Below are 17,895 nucleotides of genomic sequence, written 5' to 3'. Positions count from 1 at the left end.
TCATCACAGCTGTCAGCACACATTGCTTCAAACTATTGCAACGTTAACACTTAACCTTCTCCATACTTCAAGCTATTTCCTTTGACGAATGGAAGAGACATATATATATAAAAGTCCCCATTGTGGCGCCAAAACTGCTCTGACCCTTTGAGGCATGGACTCCACAAAAAGGCTCCCTGAGGTATCAGGCACCAAGACGATAGCAGCAGACCCTTTCAGTCCTGTAAGTTGTCAGGTGGGGCCTCCATGGATCAGGTATGTTTTTCCAGCACATCCCACAGATGCTCGATTGGTCCAAGTCAACATTTTAAACTCTTTGCCATGTTTCCTAAACCAATTTTTGGCAAGGAGTATCATCCTGCGGAGGGGCCACTGCCATTAGGGAATACCATGGTCTGCAGCAATAGGGGTGCTACGTGCCACATCTGCATCCACATAAATGACAGGACTCAAGATTTACTATGAGAACATTGCCCAAACCACAATGCTGTGGAGATAGCTCTGGCCATGAGGGACCCAAAAAACACACTGCCCATACCAGCTTGCCTTCTTCCCAAAGTGCATCTTACTGCCATCTGTTCCTACAGGAACGATTCATCAGTCCAGGCTGCCTCCTTCCATTGCTCAATGGTTCAGATCTGATGCTCACAAGTCCATTGTAGGTGCTTTTGGTGGTGGGCACTAATTAGCATGGCCAGTTTGCCCCAAACATACACTGTGTGTTCTATCAAAGCCAGTATTAAGGTTTTCAGCGATTTGTGCTAAAGTAGCTCCTCTGTGGGACTGAACCATACAGAACAGCCTTCGCTTCCCACATGCATCAATGAACCATGGGCACTCACGACCCTGTCACTGGTTCAGTACCAATAACTGCATACTGAGAAATCCCACCTGCCCTGCCATTTTGGAGATGCTCTGTCCTAGTCTACTCATCACAATTTGGACTTGTCAGAGTCACTCAGATCCTGATGATGCCCATTTTTCAAGCTTCTAACACAATAATTTGAAGAACGGAGTGCTCACTGGCTGCCTAATATATCGCACCCTTTGACAGGTAACATTGTAATGGGAAAATCAATGTAATTCATTTTACCTGTCAGTGGTTTTAAATTTGTGGCCGATCGGGGTTTATTTATGTGTGCCAGGTTTCAGTTGGAAACAACAGATTTTACAATCCATTCAACCATGTAGAATAATTTCTTTGACTTTTATGACCAGAACAGGTATTTCTTCAAAGCAGCTTGCCAGAATTTTTTTTATTTCTCATTCACCGACCAGTGAGTATAGCTCCACTCTGGCAATTGGCATTTGATGGATATGTTTAGGTATTTTTTTCCAAATCTGTCTTACTCAATACTTACATGCCATATGTACTCCATGCTTGCAAGGAAGGGACCCATTTAAAGCATAACTATACTGTATAATATGGAGGACAAAATACAAACCTTGTTCAATCACAGACGCTTCTGTAAAGCATAATTTGTGGAATTTATAGCAAGCAAAACAATGCAGTTAGATTTGGTGGAAAAAGCTGCTCTCTTTGAGGGAGCTCTCAAAGTATCTGAGCAGCAACAAGGGTTGTACAGGGAGAGTTACTCCCCAAAACACATAATGGTAGACAATCATAGACAGATATGAACATTAGAGCTTTGCAAAACAACAACAACAGTAAGCCTGAGATCATTTCAGGAGGAGGTTGATGTGGTGAAGGGAGCCTGGGAAGCATGCTAACATTAGGAATCAGTAGGGTAAAAGTGCAAACGAGATTTATAATGCAGTATACAACAGAGGCAAGTGTACCCCTGTGCTGTGTCGATTAAATGTCAAATGATTCAAAATTGTATCACCTTGTAATAACTGCACTACTTCTAGGATGAATAGTAGGTTAGCTGCTCTTTTTAAACGAACAGTCCAGATTTACTAAATTCAAATTGCAGGCCTCCCACAGGAACTCAGTGTAGCAAAAGTCCCTCCACCCTTCATTGCAATTATTCAAATCTTTTACTTTGCATGCTTGTTTAAATGCATGTTTGCATTAGAAACTCTTGTGTGCTGTGGATCGTTATCATGCTGGAATATTCCGTCTGTGCCAGGCTTTTGCAGACTGAGAGTCATCTTGTCAGCCAGTATCTTGATATATCAACAGGCATTCACAATGTCATCTATATGTCATCTCACAAACAACTGTTGCACTCATACAGCCCCATATCATCACATTCCCACCTCCGTGTTTCACTATCAGGACTATGCATTCATAGTGGTGGTCCTGATCAGGTTCAGACCAAACACGGGGTTCTCCATCTGAGCCTCACAAATTTACATTAATCTCATCTGACAAACTAATATCCCCCCAAACATTCATCAGGCTTCTTTTCTGATTCTTTAGCAAAGTTTCATCTTTCAAGCTTGTGTCAAACAGCAAGCAAGGACATTTTTTTGAACGCTGTCTAAAGAGGTGGACATTATACATTGTCTTTCACACTGTCTGAGCTGACAGAATCTAAGATTCCCATTGAGAACCCCTGTGCCTGGTCTAGGGCACTTGTCAGTCTGCTTTTCAGGGCTAAAATTGTGCAAACAGTACTATGGGATCATTGTAGAAGAACAACCACTTCAGCTCTGATTAGTAGTACTATAGTTTGTTCTATGTCATCCATTTCCTGCTAAGACTGTGTTTTGACTAGGGATGCTAATTCTAAACAATTAGCTTCACTCATAGTAACCCATTTAAACAATTAATATTCAATTAATTGTATACATGAATGAAATATAGTGGACAGTTGCAGGTAAAACCATTTTTAAACACACACACTTGATGTTGCAAAATCGGCTTGGTTACAATGAAGCTTGGAAGAAAAGATTAAGTAACACCAGGTTACCTGAATTATAAATCAAGTAGCAAATAATAATGACCTCACTAACAATTGCTCGTCTAAGACTGGAACCACAAAATCCAAAGTACTAAACTCAGTAAACAAGCTGCTCTCTTTCACAATAAAAGACCTTTAACAATATTAATCTCTTCACAGGCAGTTGTCAAAGTAATGCCACATACCTGATCTACATGATGGAGCGACTTGTTCGCCGTAGTTGATATTAGCCCAGCTGCTGGAAACAGCTGCTTTGCTCGAACAGATGTTTGCAAATACTGTTGCAGTGACTTTAGTTCAGTCCAGAAAATCTTTCATTATTTATTCCACTTCCAAAATGTAATTAGAAGAGTGTACTTAAGAGTTCTGTTGCTCCTAAATGTTAGGAGTCTAGTCAGTGTTAGCAGCTGACGGACGCTCAGCTCTCGACCTCTGTTAGCATTTGAAAAGCCTAGTTAACTTAACGTGAGTGTCCGGGAGCTAGCACAACCAGACAGCTGCCAGACACCTTTTTCCACAACTTTATACTGCAGAGTTTGCCAACACAACTGCCACAGTTAGTTGTAAGTTGCAATCGATTTATACACTCATATGATCCTTCAGCCAGCACACCTGTAACTGCATGTCATTAAACAAGAAGAGGCTCCATCTGGTGGTAAAACAAGGTACTACAGAAAATCTATACTACAATTTCTGACATGTATGTCCCTTGTCTTCTGCCTTATCAGGTAATATATTTTTCATTAATGAAATTATAAACACAATATATTAAAAACTGCAAAAGTTCTGCTGTTCACAGGTCATCTTACAACCATTTTAATGAAAATAGTCTAATTGGAAATCACAGGAATGCTCAGTTTAGTTACAGTGATCACATTTCTAACTTGTGTGTGAGTAATCATAGGTGCATTCACTTTTGTTGCATTTAAGTTCTACCTTAGGTAGTGTAGTGTAAATACAGAATTAGATTTTGATTGTTCATAAGTGGGAAAATGGTACTTGTCAACTTAAAAGTAATAACACAGTTGATGCAATTTTGAATCATTGAGCATTTAAATATTTATTGCATAGGGATGTACTCACCTCTTTTGTATACTGCATTTGTTTTTTACAGCACATTTACATAAAGTTGATAGGATGGCACTGGTCAGCTGGAAGCTGAGCAGATAAGGTCTCAGTAGGCAAGTGATATTGAGCATGAATGAACTAGCTGGACACAAAGAGTTGCTGTGAGCAGAATTGAGTGTTCTGCCTAAAATACCGCAAAGCTTCAATATGGTGACTCTGTAGCAGTCAGAGACTGAAATTATCTTTCTCTAAAGATATACATATCTCAACAAAGCTCACAGAGAAGGGTGTTGTGGGTCACCTTAGTTTGCAGAAGAGCCTCAGTACATTTTTATTTACTGTGAGCACAGCAAAAGTATATTCCAGTTCCCAAAACATTAGTCAGTTAGTTTTAGGTCAGTCTTAGCAATATTAGTTCTTATGCTGTGTCTTTTTCAAGGACTGCGTACGGGGAAGTTCGCTGAACAGGAGGGATGTAACCTTGCCTTTAGGAATCTTTGGCTTGGCAGTTTGTAGCTTTATTGCTGGTGTTGGGTCTTGGAAAAATACAACTATGCGACTATCAGATGTATCCCTGCAGCATGGCTCAGAAAGAAAACACAAAGAAGAAATTTCATACCTTGGCTTTGGCATCAGATTTTCACAGAAAAAGGAAGGACTGTGGATTTTCTCCCTCATCACTTACACTGAAGTAGTGCTAGAAGGCATCAGGAGGAACAATTATATTGAACAATTCTCTCTGTGTGTATATGGGAGGATTTGATTAATATATTAACACGGAAAAATCCAAATGTTTCATTTAAGTGTTTTAAAAGGACTTTTAATCTAAACTGGCTCACAGTGTGAAGAAAAAGACAGGCAGATACTGTAAATTATTCATTTAGGGTTTCCATGGCTGAGAACGCTAAGGTTGGTTAACATCTGTAAGAGCTGCTCTCATCTATACTCTATCCTCTCTAAATCAAATTGATTATACCTTTTTTTTCCTCCTTTTTGAGTCATTCTAATCGTACATAAAAATCACGTGTCCCCTGGTAATTCTGGTCACTTGCTACCCTTCTCCTTGTCTCCGTCTGTATTTTTTTCCCAGAGTGACCACTGACAGCTCAAACCACATGAAAACCATTCATCATTGCTTTTTTAACATCAGATTAATGTGGTGAAAACAGAACACATAGACTCTCTTTCTGTCACCGATACACACATGCGCACACAGACACAAATACAGTACCCACACCCGACCAGCTCCGTATAAGCTATCAATCAAAGATATTGTCATTATTCAACTGTGTCATCGACAAGCCCCTTTTCCTTCTCACTCTCCAGTCGGTCTTTCTCGTTCTCCCTTTTTCTTTTCTCTCTATTCCCTCTCTCTCTCCCTTGCACTCAGAGGAAGAGAGAGAGCATCATGAATCATAAATCTTATGAATGCCATCTAAAGACTGCTCAGCGCTATGAGAAAGAGAGATGATTGATAGACGTTAGTGACTGTGGCGAAAGCAAAGAAGATGGACAGAAGGATGTAAGCAGCAACACCGAGGTCAGAAACTGCAGTTCAGGGGTCAAACGTATCAGAGCAGGCGCAATATGGCAGAGAAGGAAGGAGAAAATGTGGGGGGGGGGAGATGAGAAGTAGGAGGGGAGGGAGTAAATGGTTGAAGGGGAAAGGAGAGAGGAGGGAGAGGAGGAGGAAGAGGAGGAGGAGGGTATGGGGGATGCTGCCACAGTGAGGCTAAAGCCATAACTCATCTTTTATTAAAAATAATGAAAAAAACTTAATGAGTTAATAATATCTGGAGAAAGAGATAGGGAGTGAGACAGAGATGGAGGAAGGGACAGGAGGACGGAGGAAAGGAAAGAGAAAGGAAATAAGGAGAGAGGAAAAACGCAAAAGAGAACAGGGTCAGCGTGCGTCTCCTTTTCGCTCTTTGGTCATTTATTCCACTTTTTCAAAGTTCACTCAAGATTCATTAGACAGACAGGGACAATCAGGGCGATCCCCCTCTTTCTGCCGACCTAAATCCCAAAGCCTGCTTGGTAATTAAAGGCACTTAACAACCAATTAACAGTGATGAGCTAAATTAGCAGGATATTGTCTCCTTTGACTAGGCTACTGCATTACCAGTGTATTGAAACAGCGATGAGCAAACCTCAGTGGTCCGCGTTTGCATGTAGGCAAATGACGGATTAATTACTATTAAAACATCAGCATCTTAATGAGCTCCGAAACAATTAGAGAGGTCGTTAGCGTGTGGAGAGGCGGCTGAGAGCAGGAGAGGAGGGAAAGGGAGAGTGCGCAAAAACAAGAGAGAAATCTTCATTGGGAAGCAATACTGATTAAATGGACGTACGGTCGCACTCATCGCCCAATATCCACGGACTTATTAAATACATGACATCACCATTTGTCTTTTCTACCATCAAGCTACTTTTTCTCCTGCCATTATATTTCCCCCCTTCTTCTCCTTCTTCTTCTTCTTCTCAGGCTTCCCCCCCCTCCTCCAACTCTCTGCCTCCGCTCCGTCTCTCATAAAAAGCCTTTTTCTTGCTCTTCCACTGCTTTCTCCACTTTCTGCTTTTTAACTCCCATTTCTTCCTTCCCTCCTTTCATGCTTGGGGGGGCACAGTCCTGTGAAGGAATTTAATATGCAACTTTTATATGAGAAACCAATCGCATACGTCTGGGTCTATTGGGCTCGCAATCTATCGGCCCGGACGGCTAATGCAATAGAGAGAGCCGGGGCTATTTATCACACAGGGAGCTATCTTTTCCTCTCTCTCTCTCTCTCCCACTCTGCCCTCGCTCTCTCTGTCTTTATTCAAGCCCAGATTCCTGGCTGCCACTAAATCAGGCCAACTATGAGCTATGGCTGCCCAGAGGGCATCTCCTCTTTTTATGGGAGGATTTGGATTTTGTATCTACTGGTTCCTCAGTGGTCGTTGAGACTGTGCTAACGGAAGCTATAAACATTCAACAAACAAAGGCAACAACTTAACTGTCCCTCCATCCCCCCCTTCCCCCCCTCCTCTAGCTGTAATGATGTGTACAGATATATGGAAGGATGCGTAAACCTGATGAATAAGAGATCATTTACGGTGATGCTGCAAAAGATTTGCTGTGCGCGCAGACGGAGAAGGAAGAAACGCGCGCAAAGATTACGCCGGCACAGACATATGTACACGTCCTATAGTGTTATGATAATATGCTATAATTCACACATTATTACTAATACTGTTCACACGGAGGAACAGCAGCAGCAGCAGCAGCAGCACAACTTGGAAAGTTTCCTGCTGAAAAAACAAAAGTGACAGCGTGCGGAGGACGCTGCCCACCTGCAGCAATTAAAATGCCTCGGAAAACCAAATTCATTTCAACAAATTAGCCACATTACTGGCCACTGTGTAATCGCTGATGGCAATTAATAAGAAATTAGTCACAATCAGCCCTATATTAACATCTCACCCAGGGGCCGCGGTTGGAAATTAATAACCGGAGATTCATCTCTCTTACTGTCTCTCTGGCTCTCTCTCTCTCTCTCTCTCCCTCACTCACACACACACACACACACACACACACACCTACGCCCACCTATATTGTTCATGAATCACCTCTAAGACACTGATTTTTTCTATGTGGATCGCCTCATATGATCTGCAATCTGCTCATGTCAGCTAGCCAGCTTCCTCTTTACCAGGGTGTGAAAACCCCCTGAAAGAGTGTGTGTCTGTGTGCATGTGTGTGTGTGTCTGTGTGTCTGTGTGCATGTGTGTGTGTGTGTGTGTCTGTGTGCATGTGTGTGTTTCCTCACCAGCACAATCAACACATGTGCTGTGTACAGTTAGTGAACCTACAGTAAATATAGAGATATACTTTTACTATATGTCTGCGTGGTGTGTATTGTATGTGTGAGAGAAAGTGTGTATGCGTGTGTTGTCTGAGGTGCTACACAAATGGGGAGGGGGCATTGGTGGAGACTGAGCCCGCCTCTAGGGGTCCTCACACCAATCAGCAAAGCGCACCAAGAATCAATTAACACCAGTGGGAGGGGGCAGAGGCTATGGCAGCATACACACACTGTATACACACAAACACACACACACACACTGTCCGCACGCACACTGCCCACACACATGGTACTGTCTGAGGAGATATCCATCAGATCACACACTGCACAATATGCCAATGTGTGTGTGTGTGTGTGTGTTTGTATGTGTGTGTGTGTCTTTGAGCGTGTGTGTCCCTATCCCAGTGTGCCCCGGTCTCTCATGGTGTGAGGTTGGGGAACAGATTGGGGGTCAGCAGGGGGGTCAGGCCAGGGTCACCCCCCGTCTGAGTCCTGTGTGTGTGTGTGTCAGTGTGTGTCGATCTGTGTGTGTGTGTGTGTGTCTGTGGAGCGAGGCCTGACCACCACGTCCAGGAGCTCACTGGCAGGCACAACTGAATAAGATTGATGGTGTTGATTCATACTACGAATTCATTGCTCCGGCTGAATCCACAGAGAATAAATACATCCACAGAAATTATGAAGCAAGGGACCAAAATGAGTATCTCACATTTCATATTCCTCTTTCACTCTTTCTCTTTGTCTCTGTTGTGTGTGTCTCTCTCTCTCTCTCTTTGTCTCTCTCTCTCTCTCTGGTGTGGGGGACAGCTGCTGGCTACATGAAAACCATTCATCATCGCATCTTTACCATAAAATTATTGACAGAGGAGGAGGATGAGGAGCTATATTGGCTACAGTTTACAAGGTTGGACAAAGAGAAAAGTCAGCCGTCTGTGAAAACATGACAAGTCGAATTAAGAGGAAACAAACGGCATTCCAAATGTTTTTGGGACGCTGTAGATGCCCAGCTAAAAAAACGAAAAAAAAAAGTAGAGAGGCAGAGAGAGGAGACCGAGAAAGCAGGACAAGATATTCCCGCCCCAACAGACAAAACCAGAAAGGCCAAATAAAGTGATCAAAGAGTGTCTACCATTTGCCCATGAACGTTCCACTGCGAAACCCCACCTCTTTCCTCTTCCTCTCACTCTACACATTGCCGTCTCCATCTGTTAGCCCATTGCACTCGTCCGTCCACTACCCCCCCTTATTCGTTTCCTCTCCTCCTCTGCTCCTCTCTGGCCTTCCTACCCTCGGGGAGGTAAGGTGATCTCCCTGTGCTGGTGTAAGTGACTGGTATTAGTCTCCTTCTCTGTCTGTCTGTTTGATCCCGGCACTAATGACTCCACAGGGACTGGGGTCTGATAATGGGAAATCAATATAGAGAATAGCGCTCTGGAGTGGCCTCACTTAGCTCTCGCTCTTTCACGCCTCACAGCAAAGTGCCTCTGTGTATCCATGTGTGTGTGTGTGTGTGTGTGAGGAGGGGCATAGTGCAGAGTGTGTGTGTGCCGAGGAAATCCACTCAAGTATTTAAATGTGTTGGCCTATTGCCTGGTGCATGTATGAAACACATGCAAGTTTTTGTGCTCATGTCTGCTGCACGACTTCTGTAGCTTTTGAGACATTATCAAGGCACACTCGATCATATCAAAGGTACTGGTCAATTTACATTTTTGAGGTCATCCGGCAGTGAAATGCATGCGTGGCTGTGTATATCCGAGTGTGTGTGTCTAATCGGTCACACTGCGCCTGGGGCAAGACAGGTGGGGCTGGTGGCATGAGGCTGGTGCCCCCCCACACCACCCTGAGGGGCCAGAAGGCCCAGCGAAGCAGGGGGCTGGAGTAGCTCCCTTTGCCAGGCACAAGAGCACTATGGCTGGTGGCAGCTGGTCCCCTGTCCCTCCCTCCCCTGCTCCCCTGCAGGAGCACCCTGCAGGCAGGCAACAGGAGGGGTGAGGAGGTCAAGAGGCAGGAGAGAATGGGTGGAACAGCGGCGACATGCAGCATAATCGGCTTTTATGAAGTGGAGAGGACACAGACAGAGGGAGACGGGGAAGCACAGCTCTGACACAATGCAGCTGACTACAAGCAGTAATGAATTAACACATTAGCGCCACGACCAGGGGCGTTCAAGACCACTCAGCTGCTCTTATACACAAACACGCTCTGGCACGCTCCCTCTCCGACACACACACATAATAAATCAGTCATAAGTCATTAAAGCAAGCAGGAACACACTCACTTATTAATTACATCAGTCATTTTGTCAACGGCACATCCGTTGAAAAGCTACCAAGAATGATCAGAGACTAAAAAGCAGAGAAACTTTTACTTAGCACTCAGAACAGATGAAGCAGAGGTTAACTCTCAAAGGCGCACAGACACAAGACAATGCTACAGGAATCCTCGTGTCCAAACTCAAGCCATGTGTTCAATTATCATCAGCCCCAAATGATCCCCATTAATGCTTTAACTCTTTCTTTCACATCTCAGTCTTAGCCATCCATCCTGTTTCTGCTCTCGTCCATCCCTATAATTCACGTCTGTGCGGTTACTTACTTCCCTTTCTCACTCTCTTCCTCCCTCCCCTCCCCTCACCTCTCCCTCCCTCTCTCCCTGACTTTTAACCAGCGTGAAGAGGCAGCCATGCATTCAACCATCAGACAGGCTAACATGGTCTGCCCTCACACACGCACACACACACACACACACACACATCCAGAGCATATTGTTCCTCAAGTGTAGCAAGAATGCAGTGTTCACTGAAACAAACATCCAGCCTAGCAGGGGATCTTTTTGTGGTTTAGTTTGATTCCTAATACTTGCAAATAAAGCTTACTTGTATACAGGCAGATCACACTGAAGAAACTCACTCTGTTAGTTGTCGTTTGACTCCAGAAAATACCAAATAATCCACCAGAACATTTCTATAATCAGCTGCAACAACATTTTTTAAAAAGGCTACATTCTCAGTGTCATCTGTCTTTTAGGGAAATATGAAATATCTCCCCTCCAATAAAGAGAATCTTTTGGGACTACAAGCTTCATATTTGGTAATTGAAATCCTTTAATATCTACCGAGCCATATAACTGACATTTACAGTGACATTTTACATGGTTTATCTGCTTTTTAACTGTCTGGCAGATTAATTGTGTTCACACATGAGTACAGAGCAGTGCACCAGTGACAGCCCAGCGAAGATGATGGTCCTGACCGGGTCCCTGATGGGGGATCCCATTGCTCTCTTCTCATCCAACAATCCCACTGAGCATGTCAATATGAAACACAATCCCCCCCTCTCACCTCCCTCCCCACACTGGGGCCAAGCAAGGCAATCCCTCCCGTTAGAGACAAGACAGGCTTATATTGATAGGATGAGTCTGCGTAACTGCTGCATCTGTGCGCAAAAAAAAAAAAAAAAAAAAAGACGCATGGCGTGGGTATGGAGAAAAGTGTAAATTAGACTAAATCAAGTCTCTCAACAATAAAACACATTTTCACTATATTGCGCTCAATGTAAGCGTGATTTACTACACGGCTTGTGTTGTATGTGGGCTGAGGGAGAGCGGGCCGTAAAGCATTGTTTACCCAACTTTAAAAAATCCCCCGCTTTGTAAATGTTGTCAGATGGCCGATGCCAGTGTCTTTCAGCTTAATACTACCTATATTAAATAGTTTAAATATTTCATAAGGGCGGGTTTTTTTAGAGCGAGGGAGGGGAAATCGTTAGCTGCGGTAAAGTTTCATTAACTGGTCCCCATTTCGCTGCGAGGCAAACTCATCTCCTCTTATTGTAATAAAACAATCTCTCTCTTTCTCTTGGTGCCGCTCTCCACTCATCTCCCCTCTCTCTCTCCCTCCGCCGCCTCTCTCCTTCTCTTTTACATCATAATAATACACTACATCCCCTTTAAATGCACTATTACTTACCGCTGCCTTTTCATATTGTAACATCACGGGCACTTTAGCGACAATATAAAAGCGTGTCATTCATTATTCAGAAGCAGCCGGCCTCGTCCCCCCTTTTAAAAAGTCAGGCGCGCTGCTGAAATTGATAACGGCGAAGAGACGCGCAATAAAAACGCAGCCCCCGGGTACCGAGCTGCAGCCCAGACCCCCGATTATGCAGATCAAGTGGTAATTTCTCAAACAAATCGCACTCTTTCACTCTTTTGTTGTCGTTTCTTTTTGGACTTTTGGAATCAGGGTGTCAGCTTTCATATTGCCTTTGGAGAAAAAAAGAAAAAAAGAAAAAAAGAGGATTGATGTGTGCCTTAATTGTTCATGTGGGTTGTAGGTTTTTTTTCCAAAGACAGCACCTAAATATTTTGGCCTCAACGAGATAACCTCAAGGCTGCTTTTTAATGGACTCTTGGCATTTTTTTTTTTTTTTTTGGGAGGGGGGGTACATTTTCTGATGTAACCATGAAGCAATGACGCTCACAGCATCAATAAATTCATAAAAGCTGGCAGGAGGACGGCTGAGGCTTCTCCTGGTGTGTGTGTTTTTGGATAACCGGTGTCACGGTGGTCAGAGCTAATGTGTCATAAGCACTCATAATCATTGGATTACAACAGATTACTAACACCTAACATCTGCAACGAGTGGGACCCCTTCTGCTCCACACAGGCTTGGAGGGACTGCCTTCACTCCGCGTTGTGGAGTCTGGATAAACGCAAAAAAAATTATTAATTTTCATGAATCAGTTATTCAGCAGTTACTGTGGTCCAGGTGTGAGTCAGCCTATAAAAAAGAAAAAAGAAAGAAAGTGGTCGTGCAATGAAGTGGAGCTGGATACGTGTTGTTTTCTATTCAGAACTTCGCCATAAAAGAAATTATTTTTGCAAATGTCATCAAGACAAACATAAAAATGTCTGAAATGATGACAGCTATAACAGACCAATTCTCCCCCATCAAAAGCCACCGGTGAGCTCACATATGGCGGGGTGAAGCAGCCAACACTCAGAGTCTGTCCATATTGCCAAACAAACACCTCGGGCCTTGTCCCATCTCATATTGCTTCATAAGACTTTATTGTGAGAAGGCGAAGTGTGGCTCCTTTTTAAAATATATATTACAAGTACAACACTATCTTTGCATTTCCATTTGATTTTTCTAACTCGTGACCTCACCAATTGGAATTCAACAATTGCAATTGTCTCACAATAAGACTTTTCATGCAGTTTAACATATACTATCAATAAATTCCCACTGCAGTTTCTTAAATAATTGATTGTGTTTACAAAAACACTAATGCTCTGACAATTATAGCAAATACCCTGCTTTTTTTTTCCCCCTCCAAGAACACGTTAAGCATAAAATAAAAATAAATAATTTACATAATATAATGTAGACATTAAACCACGCGAATTCAAAAACGGTGATTAATTAAAAGGTTGAGGGGGCGAAACGCCAACGAATCCAAACCCCAGTGTCAATAAATGAATACGTTGGATACTAGTTCGTTAAAGTACTGTAATGTGATAGCTCTAAAAAGCCACCTGCCGCATCTAAACCCGACGCGCATTTGTCTGTCCATGAGACAAGTTAGTGAAAATGAGATTACCCGGTCACTTTGGGCGCCTGTTACATTGAATCTGAGCGGTTAGCAGCTTCCAGAGCCCGGACACTTTATCTGAAGTAGCCCGTGGCTTTCCCTTGTCAGGTCATTTAATGTGGCACTGGCTAGCAGGAACAAATAAGGCCACGTAATGCTTTGCCAAGCTCAATAGGTGCTGCTGATTCTGCCAATGTTCAATAAGGCTGCTGTCTTTTTATTTTAAAGAGCGACGTGATGGCTGTCGTGTCATGAATTAGCTGTGCGTAATTACGCACCGGGTTGCTATTAAGAAGGATTTATAATGTGTTTTTTGGATTTCACAAGCTCGTGTTTCTTGAAATATTTAATTAAAAACGGTTGAAATTGATCTTTAGAAGTTAATATTTTGCCATTATTTTTTTCTATACCAACCATACAAACTAACAAAACCTTACATGTCTCTTAACCTCCAAGAACATCACTATGATTGCTCTGCGTTACGATTGTAAATTTCATGCATCATGAACACTAAGAAACAAATTTATTCAGTCGAGTTTTTACATTAGAGTCCAACATTGTGCAAGCGAAAATCGAAGACATGTATTTAAAAATAGATCTTAGAATCTGATTATAAAGCAATGACAAAGTGAGGGATTCAAGTTTAAAAGAATATAAACTGAGGCCAATATTTCTTATTATTTGTCTCCTTTATAATATAACCACGCAAAAACAGTCGACATGCTATAAAGCACTTTTTAGTAGCTTTTAACTTGTTCTCGTATTATTTCTGCACATTCCACATGTGACCAATGATAAAGATTGAAGAGGTGACAGCAAAAGGACAAATGATGAGCTCTTTGTGTCTCGTCTGAGAAGTGGGGATGGGCAGCAGCATCACATCGTCAAACTCCAAGTTATGTAAAAAGTTTTTACATCTGATATTATTTCACGACAAAACTTATAAACCTGCCTATTCTGAGAGTATTTCTGGATGTAAGCAGAACGCTGACAGACGACTGACAAAATGTAATTTAGGTGAAATAATAAAATTTATCGCCAAAAAGCAGAGAACCCTGGTCTTCCTCCCTGGTCCGATTTTTTTCAATATGCCATTTAAATGTTCATGGAGTTATGCTTCGCTTCTTACTCTCTATTAGAATTACAGCAACGTCAAATGAAATAGTCACTCACGGGGCATGAAAACGCCATATCTTAACAAATATATATCAAACACGTTGATGCCCGTGGTTATGGGAAATCTTGATTATTGTGCCAAATCGTGGGCCTACCCCCACTGACATTCAATCAGTCATTCCGGTGCCAGCCAATGAAAGGTGGAGAGGGATGGAGGAGGACGGAGCTGCTAGACGGAGCGTTTTGACGCGCTGAGAGGAGGACAGAGCGTCACATCTCTCCAAACGCCCATCAAACTTTCACCACAGCCTGTAGAGAAGACTCAGTCCTCTGAAAGAGGCCTGTTAGAGACAACGAGGACGCGCTGGATTCTGACCATACGGCAGGACAGCGATGGAGACACTTCTGATGATGACTTTTGGTACAGTTTGACCCTACTCTGAATCCCCCCCCTGAAAACACCTTGTTCAGTTTTCTTGTCCTTTTTGCGAAAGAGCGAGGGATGGAGCAAGCACCCAGCGCGCCGAGCCCTCCTCCAAAACCGGCCCAACACGAGCCCATCAGCTTCGGCATCGACCAGATTCTGGGAGCCGGTACGGAGCCGGAGAACGTGCGCACGGCTGGCAGACAAAGTGGATCCGATTTAAGCAACGGGGACGGTTATTACAGTTTAGGAAGCCCGGCTGGGGCCAACGCGTCCTCGTACACCGCGCTTTCTATCTCCCTCTCCGGTATAATGCCTCCGGTGGAGGCTTCAGGTTCGTACGGAGAGAGCAGGAGTCTGGGCAGCCGAGGAGTGATTCGAGTTCCTGCTCACAGACCCGTGGCAGCCCCGGGACCCCCGGCCCCCGTCCAGAGCGCCGTTCCTGGGTTTGGGGGATTGTGCTTCCCCTGGATAGGAAACAGGTTCGCCAAGGACAGAATATCAGGTAGGCCAGCTGTTAGACCTAATGAGTTCCCCTCATTAATATTTTATTATGTTTAAAACCATAGTAATGGCTGCTGGAGCATTGAAAAGCAAACTCTTGTGCCAAATATTTGTCAAAGCTATTCACAGCCAACTAAAATGTTTTCTCCTTAATTATCAAAACGTCAGAAAACATTCAACACGCGGAGAAAAAGGCTTTTTTAAAATAATGGAATATCAGACATTTACAGTCCGCTGCTTGTGAGCGCGTTGCTGATTTCACTTCAGGAGTTTAATATTTAATTTCTAACACTTGTGGTTCACGCAGACAGATACTTTATGGTGTCAAATCAAACAGCAAAAACATGGTCTTGAGGCAATTTACATCTCTAGTAAAATAAATAAATATATATATATAAAAACAAAAGTGATGTTTTGTGTTAATTTGAAGATAAATAAGAATAATCTGACTATTAATCTGTAAAATGATTTATTTTAGAAGTCATAAGGAAAAGGGAAATGTGGTTATGAAAAAATAATAATTAAAAAAACCTGCAATAAGTTCTCTGTATTTACCAGAGGTGAAGATGAAGCGTTTTAAAGTTGAAACATTTGATCACGCAGCCTGTTTCATTGAAGATTAATAGAAGCCTCTATTAGCAAAGGCCTGTAACACAGCAGGGAACATATAAGAAGATATGGAGTAAATAGGCCAAAGGGCCTGCTGACCTTTCTGTAATTACCAGAAATGTACCTGTAAACGTCGAAACAACGTTAGTATTTATTAATTCTCTGTTTGGAATACTTTGGTTCGACTCTTCTTCCACAACAAATATCCTCTCACATATCTCACATGTGGCCCTCCATGAACAGGGGACTGTTGTCAAACAGGGCAGATATATCTGAGACATATGGCCTTGAATTTCCATACAGAGTGAGGGCTGAATTGGTGTGTTTGGTGCTGCGTAAGATCTTTTCTCACACTTACCGGTGTATCCATGTCTCTCCTCCCTGCAGCGGCTCTGGTGCCGTTCGCCGTTACGCGGCGGATAGGACACCCGTACCAGAACCGGACGCCTCCCAAACGGAAAAAGCCTCGAACATCCTTCTCCAGAGTTCAGATCTGCGAGCTGGAGAAACGCTTCCACCGGCAGAAGTATCTGGCCAGCGCCGAGCGGGCAGCTCTGGCAAAGAGTCTGAAAATGACGGACGCGCAGGTTAAAACCTGGTTTCAGAACCGCAGGACCAAGTGGAGGTTGGTATGGAAAGTTCTATTCCAATCTGTCACCAGTAATTCAGAACATTGCACTCAGAAAAACTGAGAAACGGTAGCTTTCTTCTAGGAAGAGTTCCATCTGTTTAAAACACACACTTTTCCAAAAAAAATCAAACTTTCCTCCTTAGCAGATGACCCTGCGCGTAATTTCCTGTTAAATGACCCCATTAACACGGAAGAACAACAAAAAACACAAACTAAAATACAATTTTAAAAAATGCGAGCAGCAGAAAAATAAAATTTAAAACCAAATTGTAGTTTTATTCAGCATTTGTTGGCGTTTTCCCTTTTCCCCTGAAATATAAAGACATTTTAGCTCTAAACTCGACAATTTGTATAAATTTAAGCCAGAATTTATTTTCTTTAAAAACCTCCAAAATTTAGCATGAATAAAAAAATACGTCTCATCAAAAGTATCTTTAATTTTGTTTATTTTTATCCCTCACACACATCCAACCTTATCTTTGCATCGCTCTATCCATCCCTCCTCATGCCTAGAATTTACCGCTGCTGCTGGTCCATGCAGCCTACAATCATTTGAAAATTTCTACACTCTTTTTTTTTCCACCACTGTCTTTTCTTCGTACATAACTCGTGTTTTTATTCATCTGTTTAGAAATTGTATTTTTTTTCCCCTCCTGTCATCTTTCAGGAGACAGACAGCCGAGGAGAGGGAGGCGGAGCGTCAGCAGGCCAATCGCCTCATCCTGCAGCTACAGCAGTCCGCCCTCCAGAAGTCCCTCAGCGAATCAGCGGTGTCGGATCCACTGTGCGCCCATAACTCCTCCCTGTACGCGCTGCAGAACCTCCAACCCTGGGCCGAGGACAGGGAATAGAGACCGGACACCACGCGGTAACCACTGAGCATCCTCCATGATCCCTGGGAGGATAAATCAGTTAAATTAGGCCTACAAAAGGACAGTGGGACTTACTTTGATCCTAGTTGTGGAGAAGAAGAAGAAGAAAAAAAAAAGTGTGACCACAGAAACTGAAGAATGGATCACACCTATTTGAGTGGATGGTTGTGAAAGTGGACCTGAAATGATGGTGAGTGAAGCCATCAGAAACTTTGTTGGACCAAAATTTTTGCAGCTCTGGAACAGCAGGAGTTTTCAAATGCAAAAAGGAAGCTGTGTTTAAAAAAAAAATATTGTCACCCTGTTATTGTTCACTTATGCTTGTACACTTATTCTGTTTATTAGAATAAGAGGAGAA

The 17,895-nt window shown here is 43.0% G+C and overlaps 1 protein-coding gene across 1 annotated transcript; it reads left to right on the top strand.

The window, feature by feature from the left end:
* Positions 1–14,999: 14,999 nt before the first annotated feature.
* On the top strand, positions 15,000–17,516 carry tlx3a (T cell leukemia homeobox 3a). Its single transcript, XM_008278322.1, has 3 exons — positions 15,000–15,426; positions 16,422–16,659; positions 17,333–17,516. Exons 1-3 carry the CDS (start codon positions 15,000–15,002, stop codon positions 17,514–17,516), a joined length of 849 nt encoding a protein of 282 aa, XP_008276544.1.
* The last annotated feature ends 379 nt before the right edge of the window (positions 17,517–17,895 follow it).

The sequence above is a fragment of the Stegastes partitus genome, unplaced genomic scaffold (assembly GCF_000690725.1).
Source record: "Stegastes partitus isolate 25-593 unplaced genomic scaffold, Stegastes_partitus-1.0.2 Scaffold120, whole genome shotgun sequence".
Lineage (NCBI taxonomy): Eukaryota > Metazoa > Chordata > Actinopteri > Pomacentridae > Stegastes > Stegastes partitus.
This window is presented reverse-complemented; position numbering and strand designations above follow the sequence as displayed.

Excerpts from the sequence above, each read along its gene's own strand:
- tlx3a (XM_008278322.1), top strand. The coding sequence starts at position 15,000 with ATGGAGCAAGCACCCAGCGCGCCGAGCCCTCCTCCAAAACCGGCCCAA. Across the intron at positions 15,427-16,421 it reads CGCCAAGGACAGAATATCAG|CGGCTCTGGTGCCGTTCGCC; the intron begins GTAGGCCAGCTG and ends TCCTCCCTGCAG. Across the intron at positions 16,660-17,332 it reads AACCGCAGGACCAAGTGGAG|GAGACAGACAGCCGAGGAGA; the intron begins GTTGGTATGGAA and ends GTCATCTTTCAG.